We start from the raw sequence: 27,586 nt of genomic DNA, 5'->3' as shown, positions 1-27,586 counted from the left end.
GTTTGGGTTTGTTGTTTTTGTTGTTTGTTTGGTTGGTTGTTTTTTAACAACCAGTCTGGCTAAACCCAATGTCATAAAATGAAACTGGATATATTTGTTTCACAGACTTAATGCAGTATTTATACATAGATATATATATATATATGTGTGTCTATCCAAATAGATGGAAACTTGGAAGAGAGTTGACCTTTAGATTTTAATGGGATGATAGTTGGAGATAGTACTACCCTGCTCTGCTGTGTTAGTTTATAATCATCCTCATTACAATCTGCTTTGTTCTGAGTGACTTGAAGGCAGAAGACAAATCCCAGAAGTCTGCTTCTGTAAGCTCTTGAACACCTTCCAGAAAATGAGGAGCTTGGTTGCAAACTAGAAATCTCTTTTTAAGAAGTGAGAGTGTTGAGTCTGCTTGTCTCATGTCTTCCCTAAACATTGCCGTTGAGAGGAAGGTGTCAAAGGTGTGAAGGCACCTCGCAATTCTGGCACTTTCATGCTTGAGTAGTGCAGCTGTACAGCAATACAGGTGGACTTGTAGCAGTAATCTCAGTAATTTTTTTCCTGTCTTTCTACAGTGGAGGCATCAGTTCATGGAAGCAATGTGCACTGCACGGATAAAACAATCGAAGCTGCAGAGGCCTTGCTCCATATGGAGTCTCCTACCTGCCTGAGAGATGCCAGGAGTCCTGGTACGTCAACAGCAGTTTCTGCTCTGTCAGCCATTTCTCCTTCCACTAATTAGTTAAACAAGCAAATTGGGAAACCTGCTTCTGGGGGGAGCTGTGTGCTCTTTAGAACATTTGCTTGCTTATTTCAAAATGACTGAGTTGTTTGAGTTTTGACGTGGTTTCTCCACTCTGTGACAAGCATGCTTACAGATAAGATCATTCATCTGAGAGAGGTTGTTGGGCAGAGACTTGAGTAGCTACACATTTTAAATGAACTTTTCCATCAGGAAATACTTTTTCAGTGCTACAGGTTGCCCAGGGAGGCTGTTTGGCCTCCGTCCTTGGAGTTATTCTGAAGCTGTCTGGACGTGGTCCTGGGCAGCGGGCTCTAGGTGGCCTTGTTTGACCAAGTGCCTTCCCAAAGTCACCTCTAACCCCAACTATTCTGTGATGCTGTGAGTTGCACATTTTAAATTGCTAAAATAAAGAGTTACTTCAAGGGAAAGGTATTTTTAACTGCTTTTCTGTTTTAGAAAAAGCATCTGAATACACTGTGTTGCACAGTGTTGCCAGTTTAAAAACCAGCAAAACTTGATGATTACTTCAACATGGTGTTCCTTCTGAAGTTACTTCATGTGTGTTGGATGAAATAATGGTCAAAGTGAAACACAAAAGCTACAGAATAGGAAATGGAGACTGCAGTAAGGATCACCAGTTAAGCTCTAATTTGTTTCATATGAGGTTGAGTTTAGTTCTAAAGAATTTTGCTGTGGTACTTGCCTTTTGCCCAACAATACTGGCACCCGTGCATGTTTATGGGAATTGAATTGATTGTGTAGGTGACAGGCTGCTGGGATATGCTTTGTTGGAAATAATTTGATGTGAGGTACATTAATCAGGTAGAAACTTCATCAGATGCTTTTTTTGTCCCCTCACCTCATAGTGGAAGTTTTTGTCCCTCCTTGTGTGTCAACCCCAGAATTCATCCATGCGGCCATGAGACCTGATGTGATCACAGAAACTGTGGTGGAGGTGTCAACTGAAGAATCTGAACCCATGGATGCATGTCCTGTTCCAGCTTCCCCTGACATCCATGAGCCAATGAAGAAGAAAAAAGGTCTGTGTGGCTCTTGGGGGCAATCTCAGAAATGTCTTTCAGCTGTGCTCTGCTGCAGGTGGTGCAGTTGATACTGGTGGAGATAGGTCAGATGACCCGATTGCTCATATGAGGTCTTGGAAAAAGTGTGCAACAGGAAGAAAAGTAGCCCAAGAATGGGTTTTGCCAAGACATACACAGGTGCCTGAAATAACAGGTAGATTTGGTCAGCAGGTAGACTTGGAGCTCTTCCAATGAGGTGTCAGGGTGGATACTGACTTAGAAAACCACAAATCAGGGAGAAATTATGACCGTGCTTATCCCAAGAAAGGTTGGACCAGATGATCCTTGAGGTCCCTTCCAACCTGTGTTCAAGGATTCTACAAGATCTTCCTTCCCTGTGAGAGAGAAGCATTTTGGTTTTTTTTCTGATTGGCATGTCTTGAGGAGAAAGTGTTCAGAACAGTGTTCCAGTTCGAAGCATCAAGCTACCAAATGAGAGGTTGGCACCTGGTGAGGTTTCTCTCTCTGGTCCAGCGGTTTTACAGGCAGCAAGACAGTCCACATAATGAGGAATGTTGTGCTATTAGAGCTTCCAGAGATGCTAAGATGAAACAATGTAATTTAGAGGAATAAAAATGCAGTGGCAGTGATAAAGTGATCCCAATCTAAGCTCTATCAGTCTTAGTTTTAGTAAACACATACATAACAGGTAACTGTAACTCCACTGTAAATTACCTAAGCAAGCAAATGATGACTAAAGCTTTTCCACAGCTGTAGTCACCCACTGGATTTAAACAATTTCTTTATCTTCCACTGTCTGTTTGAATCAATGGTCATTACTGGGCACATTGTGTTACAGGGCTGTGCTCAGGAAGTTCTGACATTTTATGAAGGTTATTTTGTAAATACTTTTTTCCTATGACAGAGTCCAAATTCCTGCTCTTAAGTGTATAAGGTCATGTAGCCATAGTTACAGAGCCATAACTTTGCACTCCATAATTAATGCCATTTCAGATTCAGTGTTTAATGAAGGGCATTGCAAAATATCACACTTTGTACCTGAGGTAGGAAAGTTAATTGTTGCTGGTTGCCTTTAACCAAAGGCAGAAGCATGGATTGTTTACAGCCAGCTGCTGTGGGGTGTGATCTTCTTCCCTGCTTGGGCCTGTTTATGTTGAGTGAAAAGGTCACTGAAGTGTGAAAGGATGAAGAAGCTGCAGGTCTTGCTGGGGGTGGATTTCCCTGGCACAGGAACGCTGGCAGCTTGGTCTGCTGAGGAAGGAGTCCCCTCCTGAGGCTTCTGGCAGGGCAGGTGAAGGGTAGGAGGAGGTGCTGGGAGCCTTGCCAGCCCGTAGTGAGCCCGGGCAGGGCAGCCCTGCGTGGGCAGCTGGGGGCTCTGTGGGGCAGGCAGGGCTCCCAGCAGTGCCCAGAGCTGTCTGCAGCTTTGTAGCTGTCGTGATGCTCTGCTGTACCTCCTCATCCCCTGCGGCACTTCTCGCGTGCCCCGGGGGAAGCCTTTGTCTCCAGCCTTTGATGGGCAGGTGCAAGGTGGAAATGACTGCTTATGGTTTCAGGAGTAACACTTCTTAGGAGAAGTGATGCTTTGATCAACACCCATGCTAGAAACCCAAAAACAAAGCAGCAGAAGAAATAATACATTCAGAGTAAACCAGACTGGACTGAAAGAAAGGAAGTGAGTTGAACTCCTACTAAATAGAGATAGTGCTTACCTCACCTGCCATTAACTTGTCTGAAACTGAGTTACATCTGCCTATGAAATATGCAGCCAAACAAGGAATTAAACTGGGTGTGCAGCAGTAGTAATCCAAGAATTTAAGTTTATCCATGGCTATGGATAAAAAAATGCCTGAACTGTTCCTTTCAGCAAAGACAAACTGATTCTGCAGATGATAAAGACTGTTTCCCCCCCTGCCCCTTGTTTTATGTGCAGCTGGCCGTAAACCGAAGACACAACAATCAGCTCTATCTGATGGCTCTCCAGACCTAGGTATAAAGAAGAAACCTAGAGAAGGCAAAGGTATGTGTTTCCATTTATGAAGTATTTAAAATCATGCAGCCCTGTTGGGGTTGTGTTGGTCACAGGGAGTACACAGATCTTGAAAGACTTGGTGGATGAGTTTGTACTGACTTGGCTAGAGTGTTGATTTTATTCAATGTCTTCAGATTTGGTTTGTACAAGATCTAGCACAAGGATGTGTGCCCCTGCCCTGTAATACACTCTGCAGTTAATAGGCTTTTTGATTAATTTATTTTTTGGTCATTTCCTTTGCTCTGGGTTTATTGACTTCTACTGCCTTTTGTGTTGTGTGTTAACACATCATTTGTTCAGCTGCTGCTGAAAGGCTTCTTCTCAAGTAGAAGCAGCTTATGGGCATTTGTAATGGTGATGGTTGACAATATGTTTCCTTAGCTGATTCACAAACTTCAGTGGGCATGTGTTGCTGGACTAATAGATTCACTTTGGCTTCAGGGGGAAAGCAAATGATGATACATTTTACTGGTTGAGGGAAGGATTTTGTGCTGGAGAACCATCCTCTCCTAGTGTTTCTCCTGATGAATTTCTTTCCTGGACTCCAAGCCTCTGAGAGACAGACTAGGACATTTGCTCACCTTTGAGTTGACATACAGAGTTAGAAGCGCTTTCCCTGGTTACAGGTGAAAAATGTGTATCTCTTCCCTACTTGGTGCACTGAAAATTGTTTGGAGGTGTTGCTATGGCAAGGAGAAACCAAGTTTAGTGACTTTCAGTGGCAGCATACCAGCTGACAGAATGTGCTCCACTACTAGGGTTTGCTTGAAAGCAAAGATTTCTGCTGTTTATGTGACTCCTACATTTGTCAGTCCTGGGCGTGGAAGAATGGGACTGGTGTGCAAATGTTAGCTCATAAAAACCTCTGCAAACAGTCATTAAACTACCTTGTGCTGGCCACTTTTGCTGTCTTGGGATTTGAGTGTAGAAGTGGACCTCAGTGAAGATGAGAGATTTGCATCTGCTGTACTTAAAGTACATCTTGTGGTATTTTTGCTTTTCGGGTATTTTGAAGTCTTAGCTTGCTTTCTGATTTTGATTTCAGTGTTACAGCTTTCCACTAATCTAAATGGTACTTGTGTCCCAGTTCTTAGTTTGCTGCACAGAGAGAGGAGGCCTGTATTTCTGTCTCTTCTAGTTCCTGTCTGTACTGCTGATTTCTCTATATAGTTGTGTATGAACTGGAAGATGATCACCATGCCTGGAGGTGTTCAAGAGGGGATTGGACGTGGCACTTGGTGCCATGATTTAGTAGTCATGAGGTGTTGGGTGACAGGTTGGACTTGATGATTTTTGAGGTCTCTTCCAACCTTATTGATTCTGTGATTTTATGATACTGGTTTGGGTTTTGTGGTTTGGTTGCCTTTTTAATGCATTGTGGTTTTGGAAAACAAGGAATTAATTTTTCAGCAAGGTTAAGTCATGGAGGAGAACAGCACATTTGGAAAGGGCTTCTTGGTTGTGTAGGTCCTCTTTCCTTTCTGCATTCCTGATACTTTGTGGTGCAAAGTGAAGCAGCTGATTGAATTGTGCCCTTCAGTTTATTATTCAGAAGGAGCTGGAGACTCCTCTTCCCTTTTTCCTAGGTGAAAGTGTTAGAGAGCACAGACAGCCCTCACATTAGATCTTTTATACTGTCCTGATACTCACTGTCCTAAACCCTGTCCTGGAGCTCCTCCAGTGGTACACCTCTTGAATGCTGGGAAATACAGTAAACTCTTTTCTAGGCTGACTTTGTTTTGCATCCCCCTAATTACAGAAAGGGGCATGGAATGTCTGCCATAGTGGCAGCAAGAAGTTGGACTGGCTTTGCACCTAGAAAGACCTTAGTCACTCTGAAACATAGTTTGGGAAGGGTCAGAACATGAGGCTGTCAGAGAGAGGTATGAGAACCCCAGGTCCTGGACAGATCCAGAAGGTTTTGTTACAAAACTTAGCATGGTTGAGATGATTTGTCATTGAAAGTTTTATGCCTTGCTTGTATCCTCTTGTCTGTTAGATCCATTCCCTGTTGAAGCAGATATGAGAAGAAAGTTCAGAGTTCTTGTTCTGCTGAACAGATGCTCTCCCACACTTCTCAGGAACTGAGAAGGGGTGGTGGATCAAACAGGCTCCTGTGCTATATAGCAGATCACTTGGATTAGCTCCTTGCAGAATGTAAATATTTATGGGAGCTGTACTAAACAGAAAGGATGAATATGTGCAGCTTGCATTACTTACCACACACTGGGTAACATTTGCTGGTGAGGCAGGTCACTCAGGAGTTACCTATATATGGAGAACTGTGTGTTACCTTCAGAAGTGGGTTTCTAATGTTTAAATGTCTTCTGATTTTAGGAAATACAACATATCTGTGGGAGTTCCTTCTGGACCTTCTCCAGGACAAAAACACTTGTCCTCGCTATATTAAATGGACTCAGCGAGAGAAGGGAATCTTCAAACTTGTGGACTCGAAAGCTGTCTCCAAACTATGGGGGAAACACAAAAACAAACCTGACATGAACTATGAGACTATGGGACGAGCTCTGAGGTACAACTCTGATGTCCTGAAGCTAGCAACTGTCATTTAAAATCTGACTCTTGATTTGGCCTGGAGAAGTTGAATGGTTCTGAAGTTTTAAATGCTTTGCCTTCCTGCTCACTCAGCCTTTTTAAAAGCATCAGAGTCTTGCAGTTCCTGATGCTTTTTAGGCTACCAGTTAATTTGCAAGTTAATTCCTGAAGTGTGCATTTCAAAGGTCAGGTTTTTTTTTTTTAGCTAGATTCTTCTGCCCCTGTACTCAGCACTGGTTAGGCCACACCTTGAGTCCTGTGTCCACTTCTGGGCTCCTCAGTTTAGGAAGGATGTTGAGTTGCTGGAATGTGTCCAGAGAAGGGCAACAAAGTTGGGGAGGGGTTTGGAGCACAAGCCCTATGAGGAGAGGCTGAGGGAGCTGGGGTTGCTTAGCCTGGAGGAAGAGGAGGCTCAGGGCAGACCTTATTGCTGTCTACAACTGGTAGTTGAAGGGAGGTTGTAGCCAGGTGGGGGTTGGTCTCTTCTCCCAGGCAACCAGCACCAGAACAAGAGGACACAGTCTCAAGCTGCACCAGGGGAGGTTTAGGCTGGATGTTAGGAAGAGGTTCTTCACAGAAAGAGTGATTGGCCATTGGAATGTGCTGCCCAGGGAGGTGGTGGAGTCACCATCACTGGAGATGTTTAGGAAGAGGCTGGCTGGGGTGCTTGGTGCCATGGTTTAGTTGATTAGATGGTGTTGGATGATAGGTTTGACTCGATGATCTCAAAGGTCTTTTCCAACCTGGTTAATTCTGTTCTATTCTGTTCTGTTCTATTCCAATCCTTTGCCAGTGTGCTCTGCCAGCTTCTTGCCATACCTTCTCCCATTGTAAACCAGATTTTCTTGTTAGCATAGAATGAGGTTTTCTTCAAAGTCTGTCACAATGTTGGTTACTTCCCTGTACTTTTCTTGCAGATACTACTATCAAAGAGGGATCCTTGCAAAAGTTGAGGGACAGAGGCTTGTGTATCAGTTTAAGGAGATGCCAAAAAATATAGTTGTCATAGATGATGACAAAAGCGAGTCCTGCAATGAAGACTTGTCAATGCCTACAGATGAAAAGTCATTGGAAAGAGTGTCTTTATCTGCAGAAAACCTTTTAAAAGCAGCAACCTCTGCACGTGGAGGGAAGAACTCCTCTCAGTTGAGCTGTACTAGATCAGAAAAAGCAGTCACCAGAGTTGTGAACATTGCCTCACCAGCACATGACACATCATCATCTCGTCCCTCAACTACCACTACTACTGTCCCAGCAACGACAGCTCCCAGGTCTGTATTAGCCAGCTGTCAATGTGCTTGCTCTTTGCTGATATCAGCACTGTGTGGAGAGGCGGGAGGTGTGTGTGTGGGAAAGAGCAATGAGGGCTGCTACATTTCCAAGGTCCTGTTGGTTGCTGTGCAAAAAGGTTTGGGGATTTTTTTGTTCTGTTTGGTTCAAACTTCAATTAGAAGTTTGTATATCCTGGATTTGTCTGTTGCTGTTGTCTTCTTGGATGGTGCCCTGTCTTCTGGCTTAAAAGAGTGGTCAGGCATTGGAACAGGTTACCCAGGGAGCTGGTGGAGCCACCGTCCCTGGAGGTGTTCAAGGCATGGCACTTTGGGATGTGGTTTAATGGCCACGGTGGGGTTAGGTCAATGGTTGGACTCAATAATCTTAGAGGTCTGTTCCAACCAAAGCCATGGTTTAGTTGTTTAGGTGGGATGGATTGGTTGATGGGTTGGACATGATAATCTTGAAGGTCTCTTCCAGTCTGTTCTGTTCTGTTCTATTCTATTCTGTGACTCTGTCCTCCTCTGTTTGGCAGGACTGTACGTGTGGCAATGCAAGTGCCTGTTGTGATGACCTCTCTGGGACAGAAAATCTCAACCGTGGCCGTGCAGTCGGTGAACGCAGGGTCGCCGCTAATAACCAACACGAGTCCGACGACAGCCACGACTCCCAAGGTAGTAATCCAGACAATCCCTACTGTCATGCCAACCTCTGCTGAAAATGGAGACAAAATCACCATGCAGCCTGCCAAAATCATTACCATCCCTGCCACCCAGCTCACGCAGTGTCAGTTACAGACAAAGACAGGCCTGTCTGGCTCAGGAGGTATTAACATCGTGGGAACCCCGCTGGCTGTCAGAGCACTAACCCCAGTGTCTATAGCTCATGGGACACCAGTAATGAGACTATCGGTGCCTGCCCAGCAGGCGTCTGGCCAGACTCCTCCCAGGGTGATCAGTGCAGTTATAAAAAGCCCGGAAGTTAAATCAGACACGGCGGCTTCCAAGCAGGAGCGCGAAGTGAAAACCCTGCAGCTGGTAAAAGACGAGAAGCCGGCGGACGGCAGCAAGACTGTGACCCACGTAGTAGTAGTTAGCACGCCCTCAGCTATTGCCCTGCCTGTAACAATAAAAACAGAAGGAATCATCACGTGTGAGAAGTGAGGAGCAGGTCACTTCAGCGTGGACTTCCAGACTGTTAGGGTTTTGAACATACTGACAGAACCGGGGGAGGGAAGTGGCTGGAGCGCCCCAGTGGAAAAGGAGCCTTTGGGAAATGTTACTAAAGCTGCGTTATGTTGAAGACTTACTGGAAACAAAACAAACCTTACCTTCCCGTGTTTCAGTGGGAATTGAACCACATTGATATGCTGACAAAAACTGCCTCTTCCAGTTGGGAAACGGCTGAACCTGTGGAGAAGGAAAGAGAGAGGGAACTGGAAAGGGACCAAAACAGTTCACTACGCTACCAAGCTACACTAAGGCCTGGAACACTAAAAGAGCGGTGCGAGAGGTTTGCCTTGGTCGTTAGGTTTCAGGGGGAGAGGAAGGTCTCGTTGTTACAGATGGCAAATTCGATGCATTTCAGATGCATACCAGCAATTACTACTGTGTGCCCACAGTACTCAACTGGTGCTATGTGAAAAACTCTGCTATTAGGTATTGTAGAATGTGAAATAAAGGAGAAGATTAAAGAGCTTCTAAAAGAAGACAGAGACCGAGAGGGATTTTTCTTTCTTTCTGGGTTTTTTTTTTTTTGGTTTTTGTATCATACAGCTTCAGCAGATTGAAAATGAAAAAAGCCTTAGACTGATTTTCAGTTACCTTTCTTGAAATAAGCTAATGGCTTGTTTGTGTAAAGCTTTTTTATGACAAAAAAGAAAAACAACAAACCAACAACCCAACCCCAGATTTTTTAAAGACCTTGTACCTAGCACAGTATTGTTATAGAGTTCCATGTAACATATTTTGTATGGTAGTTAAAAATCCTGTCTGAAATTTCCTAATGGTGGACAAAATAGCAGCAGGCTTTCTGCCTTCTGCTGTAACATGCCTGTGGCTCTCACTTAGCCTTGACATCCCTGCATACATTTCAGTTTCAGCTCTACTCTGTCACTTGGAAAGGTCACGCCTAGCATGAGCTTTTGTCAGGTAGTTCTAAACCTGTAAAATGATTATTTTATCTCTGTTTTTTTTTTAGTTGAAGTTAAGAGGGAAGTACCAGTGTTCAGAATGAACTATAATAGTTTGTATATTCAACATTTGAAGTATATTCTATTTTGTTGTACTCTTGTTTCAAAGTGTATTCAAGTAGGTTTTACTGAAATATAGAAATGAAATCTAACAGTGTTTGGTCTGCATTTTATTCCTTTCTTTCTTCCCCACCCCCACCCCCACCCCCTTTCAACCTATTAACCTTTTCTGCTTGTTTGAAATCTTCCAGGCATTCAGCTTAAGATGAGCTGGTATAGTGTGGAAGGTTGGAAGCCCTCACCGCTCTGATACTCTGCGTGGCTGTCCAGTTCTCCCACGCAACACACTGGAATAGTTTTCATTGAAGTGTCTGGGAAGTTTGCAGTAGCTGGTGAGGTAACTTTCCTGGCAGGAGCCTACTTTCTGCTTTTTGAGGACAGGGAGCATACACAGTGTTCCTGCATTGTGGTTCTGACATTGTGGAATAACTTGTGTAGCTTAGGAAGAGTTACTGGTTCCACCCTGTCCTATTGCCATCCCTATTCCTATTGCCATCCCTATTCCTATTGCCATCCCTATTCCTATTGCCATCCCTATTCCTATTGCCATCCCTATTCCTATTGCCATCCCTATTCCTATTGCCATCCCTATTCCTATTGCCATCCCTATTCCTATTGCCATCCCTATTCCTATTGCCATCCCTATTCCTATTGCCATCCCTATTCCTATTGCCATCCCTATTCCTATTGCCATCCCTATTCCTATTGCCATCCCACCCTTCTGCTGATGAGTGGTAACTTCATGTTTGCTCTCATGTTTTAATGCAGAAAAGACAGAATTTGATTAAATGCCTCTGAGAACCAATAGCTTCTAGAGCTTTGTGAACTACCTCACACTTCCTCCAGCTACACCTTAATTTTTTAAGGTCTGCATTGCAAAGGGAAGGTAGAAATGAGCAGCCTTGGCTACTCCAGTGTATTAACTAATCACAGAACATATGGAAGAGACAAGTAAGAAGTCCAGTAAGTAGCCAGAGACAAGTAAGTAGCTAGAAACTGAAAAAACCAGAAGTACTGAATGATACTGCTGGTCCTTCTGATGTTATCGCCATTGACATTTGCAACTGTCACTGTTTTGGCTTCAGCACAAATACATGACTTTAGGTAGGTGTTGTTTTTTTCTGAATGAAGTAAGCATCTAAATAGGTTTTCCATTTATAATTGCCCTGATACATTACAGGGTAAAGCTTGGGTGAGGACACACAGTACACAATCTGCTCCATAGTTCCAGTCCATGTGCAAGAGTTTGGCTTAAAATAGAAGCAGAGTAGCTTACCCTGCTTTCATGGAGCCCATGCTGGCACTACAACAGTTTAGTAACTTGTAGGACATTGAGTTGTCAGTAGCCAAGTGCCCAGTGGGACCCCCAGTTCCTAGTAAGATGCCCTGGAAGATCTTCAGAGCAGGAACCCAAGTAATCTTGAAACAATTTCTCAGTGATCATCTGAGCACTTCATGCCTGAAGGAGCAATATTAGCAGAAATCTGGAACTGGGGTCTTCAGTAACTACAAAGGGGACCAGAATGAAATCTTTACATTGGAGTCTACTTTCCCTCTTAAGTTTTAATACTGAAAAATGAGCTGCCTCTAGAGTCCTAGCAGTAAGCCCCCTTCTTCCCACTGGTAAGAAAGGTGGGAATAGCTCCCTACAGCCAGGCCAGCGTGTGGGGAACTTTGGAATTCTTCTGGAAAAGATCCTTTTTCTTGCTCTTAAGCAGAGAAGTAGAGGTTAAGGAAGAGTGAATGAACAAAGGGAAGCAGGTACAAAAGCATGTTGTGGAAGACAGCAGTCCCTCCCACCAGCACATAACCCAAAGAAGCAGAAGTTCTTACAGGTGAGCTGTGTCTGACTTGGGGTAGAGGACAAAGACTCCTTTGCTGGAGGAGATGTAGGAGAAGGAAGAGGATTTATGTTGCCAAGCAAGAGGTAGGACAGAAAGGCAAGCAGGGGGAAGCTGTGCAGTGGGTTGTTTAAGAGGCACTAGTTAGTGCTCTGGGTGAACAGCATGGAGGGAGGCAGGTAGAAGGAACAAGCCAGAAGAGAGAAAAGTAGCAGCATTTTGTCTGTGAGAAGTCCTTTTCTAAATGGCTGTTACCTGATAGTATGTGAGAGAGATGCTGTGTCTCAGAGCATGAAATGTCTGTCTCTGGAGTTTTTAGCTAAGACCTTTCCAATGCCTAATTTAGATACACTGGAAGTCAAATGGGGACAAGCTGTCTTCGTGGAAACAGATAGGATCCCCAGCTGATGACCTGCTTCTCTTAAGTTAGAGCCAAGACTTCATCATGTCATTGCCAAAATGAAAGGAATGAAGGGTGCCTATCTCCACTGCTGGTGAGGTAGGCACAGCAGTGCTCTGAGGTGCTGCTGGTGGTGCTGCAGAGCTGCTGATGGTCCTTTGGCTCTCTCCCCTGGCCACCTGGTGAGCGGCACACATGCTGCTGGCTGCCAGAGGATGTTTAGCAGAAGGGCATCAAGTGCTTGGAGAATCTCTGTATGAGTGGACACTGCAAGTGACATGGGAAGAGTACTTGACCTGGCTTCAGACGATGAAGACCCTTCTCATTAACCTTTCCATGCATGGCTTTGTTAACTTAGCTGCTAGCTAGAAGTAGAAATAGGCTTTGTGTCATGGGCAGGCAGTGATTTCATCCTGTCTGCTTAAGCATAGCTCAGAAAGCAGGACTAGCTTTTGCATCTGAAGCTGGTGGCTGACATGGAGGAGTCCAGGCTTAACTCCTCCTTGGCAAGTAGTAACTTTGCTAGGTATGTCAGTGGAATGAAACTCCAGTATGAAGTGAGCATGCTTTATCCAGAAGGTGTTGAGACAGGTACAGCCCTGGTATCACTGATTTTACAGATACAGACCCATCCTTGCTTTTCAGGTAACTGCTACAGTAAGGTGTGTGTAATCCACAGCAAAAAGAATCTGAGTTGCAACTTGGAGTAAAGTTCTGAGTATCCAAATTTCTGAGTTATGGCAAGAAAAGTTGAAAGGGCACTCCCACCCTGGATGGGAGCTCTTCCTACACTCTCTTGGACAAAGTCCATCTTGCTTAGTAGAGGGGTTCTGTGCCTTGACACAACTCAAGTGATCCAGGTAAAGCATGCTGCAGGGAAGCCTGAGCTCTTGGGATGCTCTGCTAACTGATTCCCTCAACTTTAGGATTTTGGAGAGTTACATCTGAGCTGATCAAGGATCAGTGAGCCAGGGGCAGTGAAGAGTTGATGAGAAAGCCAAGAGGTGCAGAAACCTCAGCTTTTACTTGCTGTGACAGTTGCAGCAGGGATCTCAGTTATGTGTGAAGATTGTCACAGCCACAGCAACCTAATTTCAACTTTTGCCTTGTAGAGACAGTTCAGATAGCAGGTACAAAGCTTATTAAGTGAGGAACATGCAAATGACACTATCTGCTTCTGATCTAATTGTTCTCTCAGAGAGAGAGAGAGTGTTTTAACAAGCTTGCAACAGCTTCTGCCTTTCAGTAAATAAGTGGGTCATTGCTTCCTTCAGCTAGCTTGGGGCTGAGGGAAAACTCTCCTACAGCTTGTGTTAAAGGAATCTGTTGAGTCTTTTTTTAGCCTTGCTGTGCTTGGGAGGCAGACAGCCACAAGAAGAGCTTTGAAGACATTCTTACTGTAAAAGTCGTAGTGCTGCATAGGGGGAAGAAAAAACCTAAATCTTTCTGCTTCTTCCTATGAAAGTATTTGATGTGCTGATATTTATAGCAGGCTAAAGCATTTCAGTGCTGAAGGCTGGCCTCTTGCTGAATAAAACAAAGCAAGAGCAGTATTTCACTGAAGTTCTCTAGTTTGTCTGCATAATACATACTTACAGCAAGCACTGAGCTAAAAAGGTGAAGCTACCAGCTGATTTCCTGCATCTTGTCTACCTGTTACTAAAATACAGCAGAAAAGAGTTCACTGCTGTGCTGCAGCAGGGATGTGTGGTTTTCTGAGGATGGCAATATTAAGAGCTGCCTTTTGATGGGGAGAAGTCCCCAGCCTTCTCACAGCTCTCCCACCCGCCCCTGGCCTTCAGAATTACCCTTTAAGGACATGAAGCAGTGAGCATCCACTGTCACGTGGCCAGGGTGAATGGGAGAAGAATCTCAGCCCTTCATGCTTCAGAAGAGCTCTGCAGTAATGGCAAGATCACCCACATCTTGCCATTTCCCTGCAGTTTGGTTTCTTCAGTGGGGGAGTTAGCATTGAAAGCAAGGGTCTGAGTAGAATGGGTGTAAGCATTGCCCAGACACCAAGTGTCATCACCCTGTGCAAATGCCAGTGGGAGTTCTGTAGCTGCAATAGTTTTGCCCCTGCTGGTAAACAAAGCCTGCCATAATGGGTGTGATGGCTCTGTGCCCTGGCAGTCACTGCAGCAGGACCATGCTGATGGATGCCCTTGGCTGCCCTTAGGAAAAGGGAGTTACTTATGCAAAAGTAAAATGGGAAGGAAGGGCTTTCTTTGGTGGTTTGCTTTGGTTGGGTTGGGTTTTGGGGGGGGTGTGTGTTTTTCCAAACACAGATCTGAGTACAGCATCATCTTTACTCTCGGGTCACAGCTTTCTGCCATGAAGTGTAGCCTCTCTAGAAACTGCCAAAAGGAGCTGAGTGGAAACCCCAGCTTCTGGTGTGACTTAGGGTGGTAGGTGAGCAAGGATTTAACTTTTTAAAGGTACCATCTTACAGTTCAACCTTGTGGTGTTGCTTTTAGAAGTGTTTTATCTACAGCTGCCTCTACTAATGAGCAATTGTGTTATTTCTCCTTGCAAAGACCAGCAGAGGGAACAGCCTAAGAAATGGAGGAGAAGAGAACCCTGAAGGAGCAGTGCTGCATCTCATCTCCTCAGAGAGGAACTGAGGGCAGCCAGCACCATGAAAAGGAAGCTGTCTCAGTCCAGCTGGTATGCAGTGCTTATGGCAGGGATGCTGAAAGGTCTGCCTTTCTCTGGGATGTCACCACTGTCTCGATTCTGGCTCAGAATCTTCCTCCAGGGGAGCCATCCCTTCTGGCTTCCAGGGCCCCAAGAAAGATTTGCCCTTAAAGAGGCCCTGGCTGGCGGTAGCTGATGCACATGGGCCTGCTAAAGAACATTCACCAAGAAAGCTGGGCTCCTTGGTCCTAAAATGCTTTGGGGAATTTCAAATCTACCCTTGTTGGAGTAATCCTGGATTTCAATCTGGTTAGAGGGGCCTGAGCAGCTCTGCTTGGAAGCAAGATCACTGACATCATCCTACAAGGGTCAGGAACACACGCAGAGAGCACATTAGGGAAGGGCAACACAGCCCTGCATTCATTCACCTGAAAGGGAGTGTTGGTGTGGGAATCTGGGACTTCCAGTTGCAGGTCCTGTATTTCACTCACCAGCAACACAAATACAGTGATTTATGGGCTGTGTAAAGCACATACCTGTGGCATTTCTTGCTCTTCAAGTGACCTTTCACGAGGAAGTGACACACAGCTGCCTGCTGTGAGGTGCCTGCTCTGCTGAGTGTGCTTAGCAGCCCTCAAAGGCAACGCTTGCACCCTGCACTGCAGTACTGGACAGGTTTGTAGCTCCACACAACTGTTGCAAAGAGTCATAGGTACAGTAAGAGAGTCTAGGCATCATCTTCAGCTAGGGGAGAGAGAGCAGTGCTGAAGGTTAACTCCCTTCACCACAGATTTGTTGGGGCATTTAGGAATGTCAAGTCTGAGAAAGCACTTGTGGGGAAAGCAAAGCAGGTGTGCCAGCTTGTAAGAGCAGAACTGCAGGGCTCAGGGACAGAAGTGTGGAAGATGAGAAGCATCACCACTATCTTGAAGCTCAAACAGTCCCTACTTGAGAGGGATTCTCCTGCTTAGGGAAAGGAAAGAGATGACAGCAGAGACATGACAGGTTTTTTTCCAAAGACTTTTATTAACACCTGGAACATTTAAGAGTTACTCTGGGCCCTACTACACATGGAAGTACTGCTTTACTTGCTCTGCCTAATCTTGCCCAGCTAGCTAAATGTCATCTCAACTCCCAACTCCTCTCTTTCTACCTCAGTTTCCAGCAGAGTGGCATGTTTACAGTCCATGTGTGCAATACCTGTGCTGTTCCAGTGAGCACCACTCCACGCACTACAGCTCCTACACTAACACAGCTCTGCTGGAGCCTGAGTGCTTTGCCAGAGCTCCCCTGGGCCAGGGGAAGAGGCTCTTGAGTGCATTTTGTATGATTTCAAGTCAGATGCAGGATCATCAACTTCTCTCAATAAATAAATCTTATCTTCTTACAGGTTCCAGTGTAGTTTTAGGTTTTGAAGATAAATAAAAGGAAGCATTTCAACATGAGGATTGTCCCTGTACTGAAACAGCAAGATGGACAAGACTACAAATTTAAACCATTTAGAAAAATAATACTTGAAGCAGAGAAGGAAATGCTCTCTGGATAGGTGTGTCCTCTGGAGGGAAGCAGAGAAGAGGCAAAGGTAACTGTCACTGTGTGTATACCTACAGGCCACAGGTGTGTCATGGAGACATGCACATTTACCTGGAGAAGTGAGGAGGGTACTGTATGATGTAGTTTCTCTCTTTCTCCTCACCTGGTCTTACTGGAGGGGGCCTTCCTCACACTGTGCTATTACCTATTCACTTTTAGTGACATCCTCTTAGCAAGTCACATAAAAAGGAGAAGAAAACGTTAATGTGAACTTAGATTTGTTTGTGTCTGAACTGCATCATTGCAACAGAAAACAAATAGACTGAAGAGGATCTCACTGAGCAGTGAGGCCTCGTTCCCTTTGGTACCTGCATAAGCTTAGCATGAAATAAATAAAAGCAGCATGCTGTTAGGGCAAGTTGTTTTACAAACACAAGTGTTTGGATTGACATAGTAAGGCCTCCACATTCATTAGAGGATTAAATCCTTAAACTCAGGGGTTAGTGAAAGGATAAAGCTCATTTTCCTTCCATTTTTCAAGCCCTGACATGGCAAAACCACCACCAGGAGAACAATGAATAGAATAGAGCAGGCTGGAAGAGACCTTCAAGATCATCTCAATCCAACCCATCATCCAATACCACCTAATCAACTAAACCATGGCACCAAGCACCCTATCAAGTCTCCTCCTGAGCACCTCCAGTGATGGTGACTCCACCACCTCCCCAGGCAGCACATTCCAATGGCCAATCTCTCTTTCTATGAAGAACTTCTTCCTAACACCCAGTCTGAACCTCCCCTGGTGCAGCTTGAGACTATGTCCTCTTGTTCTGGTGCTGCTTGCCTGGGAGAAGAGACCAGCCCCTGCCTGTCTCCAACCTCCCTTCAGGTAGTTGTAGAGAGCAATAAGGTCTCCCCTGAGCTTCCTCCAGGCTAATCAACCCCACAACTCCTTTCTTCCTCTCTTGGGAGGCTCCAGGTTAACAAGTGCTGAAGGACAAGGATAACTCCAAATGAGTGCCCAAAATAACATCTAACCAAAGGTATTTCCTCATCCTCCAGGAGCTTCCAGCTTCAAAAGTTCTCTCTAAAATACAGTAGTGGTGAGTTAAGACACGGCAATCAATACCAGGTGGCATTCCAACACCTCACAGCAGTCTGTCGGGGTCTTGGTTAAAACTAAAGTCACACACCAGAGAGAGGTGATCAGAAGGGTAATTGAAGGAAGGGAGCCTGTTGGGCCCAATCTGCTCTTCAGTCAGCAAGCCCAGGGCCGAGTTCACGTTCAAGGCGTGCTGGGAATACCAGATGTAATCCAGCGTGTGCCGGCACTCTCCCGAGGGCCGGATCTTCCAGGTGGTGTAGGGGGGCTCGGACTGCCCGTCGGGGCTCAGCAGCTTGTACGCACTGTTGAGGTTGAGGCTGGAGTTGGAGAACTCTCTGTAGACCTCCTCGGTCGGCTCCGCGTTGAAGTCTCCGCAGACGATCAGCGGGATCTTGGCGCCCTGGGTAATGCTCTTCAGGTTCTGGAGCAGGTCGCAGCCCTGGGCGGAGCGGAACCTCTCCCAGCCCGTGCGGGCTTTCAGGTGCGTGACGGCGATGCAGAACAGCCTCCCGGTTTCGTTGCACTTCAGCGTCTGGGCGATGGCCACCTGGTTGGTCTTCAGCTTCATGGCGGTCAGGCGGATGTTGGCGCTGTGGACGAGCTGGAAGCGCTCTTTGACGAAGAACAAGGCGCAGCCGTCGGGGCCGTTGTTCTGCTCCACGTCGAGGCAGGGGGACCAGGGCTTCGGGAAGAACGTGCACTGGTAGCCCAGTCGGCTGAGGAGCGGCTCGAAGGTGTCGAAGTAGTGGTCGACTTCCTGCAGGCACAAGATGTCAGGCTTGTACGCCAGGATTTCCTCCAGGATGAGGCATTTCCTCTCTTCCCATTTCAGAGCTTCCATGGGGCACTGAACAAAGTTGTCTTTGCCTTCTCCCAGAGCTGAAATTAGCAGGAAGGGGGAGAAAAAAAAAGATACAGAAGTTATGGAGGGCTAGAACAGGGTCTTGCTCCAGGTTTTGTAGAGGTCACAAAGGCTCTGCTCTCGGGAGCCAGCTGCCACCTTGCAGCAGCTGCTGGCAGCACCCCCAGGAGGGCAGACAGTCACAGTGCCAGAGGTTGTGATGGGATGCAGTGTGAGTTTAGATCAGTTTACATGCCGGAGTAGCTGCTCACTCCAAGGCTGCCAGGCTTGCCAATGGGTGTGAGAGCCTCTTCTCTAAACACTGAAGCCTCTCCAAACCCAGTTCCATTACAAACACAAGTTAAAGATGACCTCCCCCTCTTCCCAAAAGTCACTACACGGTGCCAAGCACTTCCACGTGCAGCTGCCACACCTTAAGCCTAAGGAAAAGTGCAGTGGATGAGGAGGGACTTCAATGCAGAATGTTAAGGCTGTCCCTGCATGGGGATTCCCCACCCTGAAAGACTTTCAGGTGAGGCTGTTGTGCAATTTACAGCCTTGATATTAGAGGTCTGGGGTGGGGGGGGCGGAAATCAGTTCAAATGATTTTGAAAGATAAGAATTCCTGTGAGAATCCCTGAACAGGTCACTGACAAACTCATGGTAGGCAAGCTTTACAAAAGGATGAGTTGTTCCTGGAGGTTAACATCTGTCTAGAAGTTGTCACAGCTTTTTCAGTGCATCATGTTCAGTCAGCACAGGCATTCAGGGCTACCCTGGGTATCACACTTGCAAGGGGAGACCTCCTTTCCTGCAGAACAGAAGCGCTGAGAATCTCCCCCTCAGTCGGTTCTGTCTCATGTCATTCACCTCTCCCTTTGCTCTGCCAGTCCCTGGCATGTCTCACTACTTAGGCACACCTGCATTTAAAGGCCTTCATTGCTGGGTTTGATCTCAAGGTCACACCTTGAGCTTCGGAGGCAGCTCCTACCTTGGGCAAGGATGTTCCACTGCATGACGCGAATGGGGCGGTGGTTGCTGGCAGCGTTCTTCCTCAGGTTCACAAAGCTCCTCTGGAAGCGGGGTGGCCGTTTCTGCAGCACCATCTGGCATTCCTCCAGCAAATCCTTGGGGTCTATAGGGTCCAGCCGTGCCGAGTCCGGCTGCTCCAGGCAGTCCTGGTGCTGGGACACGGCGCCGCTGCTCAGCGTCTTGGCGAGCGCGCTGTAGAGCCGGCTGGTGCTGTTTCCCATGGAACACACTGGGAAGGAAACACAGGGTGTTAGAGATGTCCACCATGACTCTTCTCACCACTAAGGTGCCTTACAGAGAACTTTGATACAGTGCCAGCAACTTGTGGTTTGTACTGCAGCCTATTCCTGCGACAGAGAAGGATGCAGAGAGGGTTAGTTCTGTCCACAGTCTCGTAGAGTTTTGTTGTCAGGGCCTGCAGGCTCTGCAGCATGCAGATGGTCTGGTTTAAGGTGTTGGGCAGGTGTACTCAAAGGAAAGAAGTCTTTCATCCAGCATAGCAGGGCTCAGATGCACTTCTGCATGTGTTGTAGGAAACAGAATAGAACATACCTTTTCCCTCTTCATGGAGGAGAGAGTCCAGCAGGTGGACTTTCTGCTCCTTATTTCATGGGCAGCATTTGTCACTGATGGAGATGGCACTCTGCGTGGCCCAGTACCCTAAGCCTATCTGGGATGCCCCATGGCTGCTTGCCTGCAGAGCAGCAAGCAAGGGGACTAATTCCCTCACATTAGTGTTTCATGGGAACCTTGGACCACAGCTTCATTTGCCCCAAACCAGCTGAAACCTTTTCATGAGCAGAGTGGCCAAATGTTTCTCCTGGCTTATACTATAGGATGTGGAGGAAAGGGTGTCTCCAGCTCCCATTCATGCCCCTACACTCATTCCCCTCACCCTTCTTTCTCCCTTCAGCCTCTCACTCCTTCATGCTGTGCCTCAGTTTGGAGGCTTCCAGCACACCCTGTGGTCATGCAGTTCCAGGACCCAGTGACCTCCTCCTCCTTTGGCCATCTTAAGCACATCCTGCAAAGCAGCAGCTGTCCCCTACCTCTCCCTATTAATACCTGCTAGCAGCTAGCCCCCAAGGTGGAGGCCTTTATAGCCTTGTGCTGCAAAATATCTCCTCCTTCTATTTCACCAGAGCACAGCCAGTAAATGCAATGCCCCATGGCTTGCTTACTGCAAACACACAGGAGACCATTAGTGTTAAGGGATGGGCTTCAGGGAGCTGTGGAAGAGTTTGCACAGGGCTCATGACATTGAGAGGTTTGCTCTGAAGTGTCACCCCAGCAGGCAGGGGTAGTTGAAAGAAGGCTGTGCTTGCATTTTTCCACACTCAGAGCTCTGCCTGTCCAGCATGCCTGGACACTTGGTTTTCCTCAAACACCAGCAGGAAGAGCACTGCTCACACCACAGCTCAAGAGGCAATGCTGGCAGAGTTTTGTTGTTGCTTTGCTTACTGACTCTGAACATGTTTTGCAAAGGTGATCTTGAGCAAAAGAACTTGGTGTTGCATTGCTGTTGGCCCACAGCAGTTTGGGAGTTTATTGGCACCTCTGAATTACTTAAATCCAGGAGAGACTTGAGCATCTCAAGCTCACATCTGGTGGCAGATCTGGGGTGCTACCCACCACACTTGCAGGTGCAGCCTTTGCTAGCCTGAATTATAGCATTACCAAGTGTAAGAGCTGGTGACCTACCTGGCTAGAGGGGAAGGCAGGAAGATGGAAGTTCTAACAGTTCAGTAAACATACTTAGAAGGAGTAAAAGAGAAGAGAAAGGACCCTGCAGCAGCAGCCTCATGTTCTTTAGGAAAAGAAGTACTTCTAAAGACACTGAAAAATACTTCTGTCAACATGTTTTGTACATGTAAGCCAGTGGAACAGTGCCTCTGAACAGCTCTAAGTCATAAACTAGGGATTTACATTGGAAGGAAGTTGCCTCTCCCCACCTCCATCCTTGTAGTTCAGGTTTGAAGTACCAGGAGTTCCTCGAACTGAGATGTGATCTTGGGCTCACAAAGCTTTTCTAGGGGAACTGTGTTTAGAGGGTAAAGTTTCTGCAGAGTGTCTCAGTTTACAACTCTTGTCCAGAAGCCAAGTCCAGCTGAAGTAGATGAAATGCCATTTCACAGTGAGGGAAGCAGGCTCAGATATGAAATCCCTAAGCAGGAACAAAAGTGTGCTCTGTACTGGTTACGGCAGGGTCCTGCTTACACACTACCACAGCTGCCAGGCAGCCATGCAGAAACCCAAAGAAATCAATAGAGCTTTCAGTGAAGTCTCCACAGGGAGCTCCTCACCTATTCTGGGGGTAGGTACAACCCCTAGCTAAGTGCTGCAGCTGGAGGGAAGTACATGATGTTTTCTGCTCCCTCAGGGATGCTGTCAGCAGCTGAGTACAGCCACGAGCCCTGTGCCCTGCCCACCCCTGCCCTTCCCCTCTGGCACAACATTAGCCAGGTGGTGGTAAGCCTTCTGCACAGCCCCTGCCATGCCATGCATGAACATGGCTTGTTCAGGGCTTTCCAAAGGAGTAACAGGGAGCTGTTCTGCTCCAAGCAGCCCTTGGGAAGTGTGTAGGCTGCTCACAGCTTGACCTGAATTAGAGGGAAGATGTTGAAATGGACAAGATTGGTGTAATGCGTCTGAGGCCAGAAGCCTACCCTCAAGCTCTGAGCAGCTTACATCTGTTACAGCAGGATGAAGTCTAAGTTCACTCGTACCCCTGCCAAGCTGCAAACAAAGCCAGAGTGTTGTCCAAATCTCATCATCCCTGAGCTATCCAGCTCTTTGAATCAAGCATAGCCTAACTTGCACAGGGTGTGCTACAGCCCAGCTGCAGCACTGATCTGACAGCTTTGAAAGTCAGTATCATCTCAGGAAGCAAAAAACTTCTGCCTTCTTCTGAGAGCCCAGGAAGGGCTCAGTGGAAAGAGGGCCTGGGCTGCAAACTAAACACTTTCAGGTGGCTTGGGAGTCCTTGGCTGAAGGGCTACTCCTGCAAGAGGACTCTAGCTCAAGATGACTGGTGGACTGCAGAAGTTCTTTGTCCCCAAAGTGCTGAGATCACAGCATGGACTGAACTGCTCTGCAGAGCAGGGGCCAGACCAGCAACCTGACTGTTAAAGCCCTAAACACAACCCCTCTTTGCTATTTTTGCAATGCTTAACGTGCCCATAGCAGTGAGGCAAGGAGAAGGTCACCTTTCTGACATCTTTAGAGTCCAAGATAAGGGACCTGCAACTCTCTGGGACAATGCCTACTGCTGGCACTGTGACACCATGGTGCTGGTACATGCAAAGGAAGAAGTGGACTCCTGAGCCTGCACTTTAGTAGTGGGTGGTGAGCATGGAAGCCATTCTCTTGGTGAAGTGTTGCAATAGGGAACACCAGCTCAGCAATTACTATTCAAGGTGCTTCAAATAAAAGCAGCCTTCCTCTCAGCAAGGGTGATGCCTCAGCACTGTAAGGGCAAGGGAAGAAACTAAACTGTTCATTAAACTTTGAACTGGGTGCAAAACTCAAGGTTTCTGGTGACACCTAGCAAGAGCACAGAACAGATGACCATCCAGGATCTCAGGCAATGAGCAGTCACAGACTTTATTTCAAAGATGAGGGCTGCAGTGTGCAGACAGACCAGGAGGCTGCAGAGGGTAATCAGAGCCAGGGCCCATACCTTTAGGGTAAGGTGGAGAGCATTCTGGTTTCTTTTCACTTCCCAGCACTGCTTTTGGCTGCAGAGCCTCCACCTTGTGCACTGCAGGGATTTCACTGCCAGGTGAACAGCTCTGCCACACCTGCAACCTAGTGTGTGGTTACATCAGCCTCCACTGCTGAGGAGGCCAGCAGTAGCCTCAGATGCCCTCCCTGCAACCCCAGATGCAGAGGAAACTTGGCCAACACCATCCCCATGTGATAAATCCTAGGCCACAGGGTATCATAATACACAGACAGCCTTGTTTGGGCCAGCTGTGGATTGCAGCCCTAGACTGCCCACGCTTGAAAGTTCAAGCCCTGATTTTGGCACCTGGGCCAGTCATACACAGGGGAGTCAGGTCCCTTGTAGGGGGATTCAGAGAGTTTGTCACAGCAAGGGCAGTGCTGCCTAGTCAACAGGCAACACCAGAAAGAGAACCTCAGATCCTGCTCTGAGTAACACAGAATAATCAGGAATTGGCACAAGCTCTGGAAATCCTTTTTCTCGTGAGTGCTCCTAATCATGAGCTCAGCTCTGCCAGCTTGCAGGCACATATGCTCCTCTCCCCTGCAGCCCCATGAAGCTTTACTCCTGCCATTTGGCATCCTGGCCTGGCTTCAACAGGAGGAATGGGAGCACCTGCTCCAGCCTGGCTTGTAGACCTCTTTTGTAACAGCACCAACCCCAGCTAACAACCGCAGGGAAAGGTGGGTCTCCTGCAAGCCAAGTAACACAGCCTCAGGGATTGTGGGAAGGGTGTCAGACATCACCTCTCCCACCAGCAGCAGCCTGGGGCAAAGGTAGGTGCTGCCCCAGCTTTCACCAGGAGCTTCCCTGGGTGTGCACTTTTGGCTACAGTAAGAAGCAAGCTGCTTGCCAATAGATGCAGCCAAATCTGAAGCTAACTGCAGAGGCCCACTGGGGAGGTCACCACTCCACTGAGCCTCACCATGGCTCAACAGGCAGGAGGGGAGGCAGCACGGTGCATGCTGAGCTGCTGTCCTCACGTGGACTGCATGTGCAACCAAGGGCATGTGGGCTCCTGAGTGCTTTCCAAGTCTCCATTCGGGAGCCTGGAACAGGGTGTAATCATTGATCGGTGCAGGCAAGCAGGAACCCGATAGCTTTGCACTGCCACCACTGCATGCTGAGGGCAGCCTGGGCTTTTCCCCCCAGTCTCCATCAGAGGAAAACCCACTGAGAGACAAGTACATCCTGGCACCAAGTGCTAAATGGGAGAGAGGAGAGCAATGAACTGTTCTGTCACTGGGATAATATCTTGACCCATCTAGACAACAGAAGAGTTACTCCACGGAACGGCCAGGTTAGGCAAGCACGTCTGGAGAGCATCTAGCCCAACCAACCTAGTATAGAGCAGGCTGCAGAGTTTGTGCCCACTGCCCTTTATGCCCTCTCAGTCTTCTCCAGGCTACGCAGCCCCAGCTCTCTCAGCCTCTCCTCATCAGAGGGATGCTCCAGTCCCCTCAGCACCTCTGCAGCCCTGATCCCGCAAGCACTTGGGTCCGTTCCGAGCAGCCACCCTGCGCTTGTGCGCAAGGTGCGCCCAGCCGCCGCTGCCAGCCTCCCGGAGCACCGGCGGGCTGCCGGCTGTCCCCGACTCACGCTCCGCGTACGGGAGCTACGGCCCGCGCCCCAGCGAGAAGCGGAAGAGCCGGCTCCGCTTTTAGGGAACCGCATGGCCGCACACGGGGCCCCGGGGCCAGCCGGGCATCCGAACCCTCATCTTCCCGTTCCGGCTGCGACAGCCCGGCCTCAGCGGCCTGGTGAACCGTGACGGGCCGCCGCTCCCGGAGCCTCTCGGCTCCAACCCGGCCTACAGCGGCCCCGCACCTCCCTGGTACCCACCTGTGCGGGGCGGTGCCCCCAGGGCGGGCGGGCCTCCCGGCGCTGCTGCCCGCAGGGCGGCGGGGCCGAGCGGCGGTGGGGAGCAGCGGGGCCGGGGCGGCAGGAGGGAGGCCGAAGCAGCGGCGGGGGCGCAGCAGAGTGCGGGCAGCGCCGAGCAGAGGCAGCGCACGGGGCTCTGGTACATGCTCCCGGCGGGGCGGGCGGTGCAAAGCAGGACAGGACGGAACGAGTCGAGCCGCGGCTCCTGCGCCCGCCCCGCGGCGGCGCTTATAGAGGCGGCGGCACCCCGCGCGCTCCCAACATCCGGCACCTACCACCCGCGCCCCGGGCGGGGGGCACGCGGCGACCGACACGCAGAGACCGCCGCTGTCCATGCACGGTCTGCTGGCGGGGACCGGCGGGGTGGCGTTTCCCGTCGCCTCGTCGTGCTTCCCGCTGCCGCGGGGGGAGGTGCTGCTCTGGGGGTGGGGGCCCGCACATTCGACCACCTCCCCCCCCCCCCGGAGTGGACTCGCCTGGCGGAGGCTCTCCGCGGATGACGTCAGCAAAAGGATCGCTGTGCGCCTACGGGCGTCACGGTGCGGGGGTTGCGTCCCCGTCCCCTCATTGCCTTTCTCCCGGGGCCGCTCCTCCTGGGGGGAGCGGGCGGCCGCGCGGGGCCAGGCTCTCGGGGGTCTCGCCCACTGCCGCTTAAGGCGAGAGCGTGTGGCTGCCCCGCCTGCAGCACGCCGTGTTCCCGGAGCAGCGGGGAGGAAGAGCAGGGTGTGCACTCCCGCGTGGAAGCTTGCGAGGCGCCCGCTGGGAGGGTGGGGGATGGTGGAGTGACATTGGGTAACGGGAGTCTTGCCCCCGGAGCGAGGGGTGTGTGTGTGTCCGAGGTGGGTGCCCGCTCCCCGTGCGCTCCTGGGCTCGCGTGGGGCAGCTGCGCTGCCTCAGCTGAAAGCCAGGCAGCGGCTGAGCAGAGCGGGCCGGGCGTGCGCTCTCCCTGTGAGTGTCGCTTTCCCCTGAAACGTTGCAGATTTGGTCTGCTCGACAAAGCAGAGGTCGGTCGTGGGAGCTGAGATCTGCGAGAGATGCTGCTGCGGGAGCCTGGCGAGCAGTTCCACTCAGCTCTGCTTAAAGCCTGCCCTTCCCAGCCGTTCCCTTCCCACGAGGGTCAAATAAGGCACGACAGCCACTCCCTGGTTTTGGGGTTTCCACACCGCTGCCAGGGTGGCTTTTTCCCCACTCACTGGCTGCCTGGCTCGGGGTGGTTATAGCCAGGCAGCCTCTGGAAGAGTGAGGCAAGAGAGGAGCCTGCTCGGCTCGGGAGGAGCACTGCCTGAGCTCCACCGCTAAGCACAAATCAAGTTTCAGAGAGGGTCTCAACTTTGCTCTGTTTCTTTGTGCTGCCAGGGTGAATTGCTTGCAGGCTGCCTCATGAGTGATAGGCAACCTCTGTCAGCAAAGGAGATTTCACAACCCCTCGGAGCTCTCGGGCAGCTGTGGCTGTTTACGTTGTTTGGCATAGCTTGGGGCACAGGGAAAAGGGAATTTTCATGTCTGGGGGGGCTAAACTGGCCCTCTGGGACTGGGAATGAATGCCAGTGTCAGCGGGAGAGCTGCATCCCTCTTTTCTGGTGGGTTGGTGCTGTGATGTGATGAGAGCTCTGACTTTCTAGAGCGATGTAGGTGCTTATTCTTTCCTAAGTGTAACAGCCAACCCTGTGCTCCCCAGCGTGGGAGGGGGATTACATCTTGGCTGCAGTTTCAAATGTGTGTCCTGGAGCTAGGTGCTTAAAGGTGCACCTGGCCATGGGTGGTCTCACCAACCCCTCCCTAAGCAAAGTGTTTGGTACTCTGATGATGAAATGAACTAAAGAACAAGACAATTAACGTTTTAAGGTAGGTACTTAATACTGTGCTAACTGGTAAAATTAACTGATTAACACTGTAAGATGAAGCAGCTGTGCTGCCCTCAACAGGGACCTGCCAGCACTGGGGGCACAGGGGAGAGCAGATGGGAATGGCTGGAAACCATCCTTGAGACACTGACCGTTCCTTGCAGATGTTTTAGCTCTGAATCACAGCAACTCTGCTTTAAATCTGCACGGTGGAGGCAGAGGCTTCCAAGCAAAACTGAGCTCTACTTCCTCCCTAACCAGACTCAGTGTCTGGGCCTGTCCAGCTTTCAAGTCTGGGCACCCTTATCAGGAGGGCAAACTGGTGACCAAGGAGTTTATTTGCCTGCCTGTCGTGCATGACCATCTGTAACCAGCTTTTTCCCCCAGCCCTTTCTGGAAGACCATAGGCATCTGGAAAGAAAGTGTGGTTGGTGATCCAAGTAACCCATGACCTAGCTGCCAGTTCTGGCAGGATCTGGCAAAGAAAATATCTAACTGCAGGGGCCTCAGGGGCAAGTAACCCAGGATTTGTTGCATTATCTGCCATAACACTGCTGATGGACTACAGACTGGGTGACAGCGGAGCTGCTGGCTAACTTTCTGGCCCTGCTCAGGAGGCAAGGCAGCTGGGCTCACCTCAGAGCAACGTGTTCTCAGCTTCTGTCAGTCAGTTGGTGACGTTCTGGTGCATCCTAGCCTCGTGGCTTTCCACGCTGTGCCTCCTGCCCCATGAGGAAAGCCTTTGCCCCCAGAGCTCATTGGCCCTGCTGCTGCTCCCCAGCTCCTGCTCCAGCAGGTTGCATGGGGCTGCTCCCAGCACAGAGAGCGCAGCAGTTGTTAAGTAACTAATGGCTGGGA

At 48.9% G+C, this 27,586-nt stretch overlaps 2 protein-coding genes across 7 annotated transcripts in view; one reads left to right on the top strand and one right to left on the bottom strand.

Annotated features, from left to right (window-relative positions):
- Positions 1 to 8,958, top strand: part of ELF2 (E74 like ETS transcription factor 2) — a 37,054-nt gene extending 28,096 nt beyond the window's left edge. For 3 of the 5 annotated variants that reach the window (XM_054172647.1, XM_054172648.1, XM_054172650.1), the window contains 6 exons: positions 573 to 686; positions 1,609 to 1,782; positions 3,716 to 3,802; positions 6,152 to 6,344; positions 7,285 to 7,638; positions 8,175 to 8,958. In XM_054172647.1, coding sequence (XP_054028622.1) covers positions 573 to 686; positions 1,609 to 1,782; positions 3,716 to 3,802; positions 6,152 to 6,344; positions 7,285 to 7,638; positions 8,175 to 8,802 — 1,550 coding nt within the window. In that variant the 3' untranslated portion in view covers positions 8,803 to 8,958. The remainder of the gene's footprint in view (positions 1 to 572; positions 687 to 1,608; positions 1,783 to 3,715; positions 3,803 to 6,151; positions 6,345 to 7,284; positions 7,639 to 8,174) is intronic. The other 2 variants (XM_054172649.1, XM_054172651.1) reach the window with 1 other exon arrangement.
- A 7,499-nt stretch (positions 8,959 to 16,457) lies between these two features.
- On the bottom strand, positions 16,458 to 25,123 carry NOCT (nocturnin). 2 transcript variants are annotated; one of them, XM_054172701.1, is made up of 3 exons: positions 24,846 to 25,123; positions 19,239 to 19,508; positions 16,458 to 18,285 (listed from the first exon to the last, which is right to left on the bottom strand). In XM_054172701.1, the coding sequence occupies exons 1-3, from the start codon at positions 25,027 to 25,029 to the stop codon at positions 17,450 to 17,452; spliced, it is 1,290 nt and encodes a 429-aa protein (XP_054028676.1). In that variant the 5' UTR covers positions 25,030 to 25,123; the 3' UTR covers positions 16,458 to 17,449. The 2 variants fall into 2 exon arrangements, with proteins under 2 accessions (XP_054028676.1, XP_054028677.1); XM_054172702.1 differs by lacking the exon at positions 24,846 to 25,123 and adding an exon at positions 23,008 to 23,025.
- Positions 25,124 to 27,586: the final 2,463 nt, after the last annotated feature.

Source organism: Dryobates pubescens, chromosome 24, assembly GCF_014839835.1.
Source record: "Dryobates pubescens isolate bDryPub1 chromosome 24, bDryPub1.pri, whole genome shotgun sequence".
Lineage (NCBI taxonomy): Eukaryota > Metazoa > Chordata > Aves > Piciformes > Picidae > Dryobates > Dryobates pubescens.
This window is presented reverse-complemented; position numbering and strand designations above follow the sequence as displayed.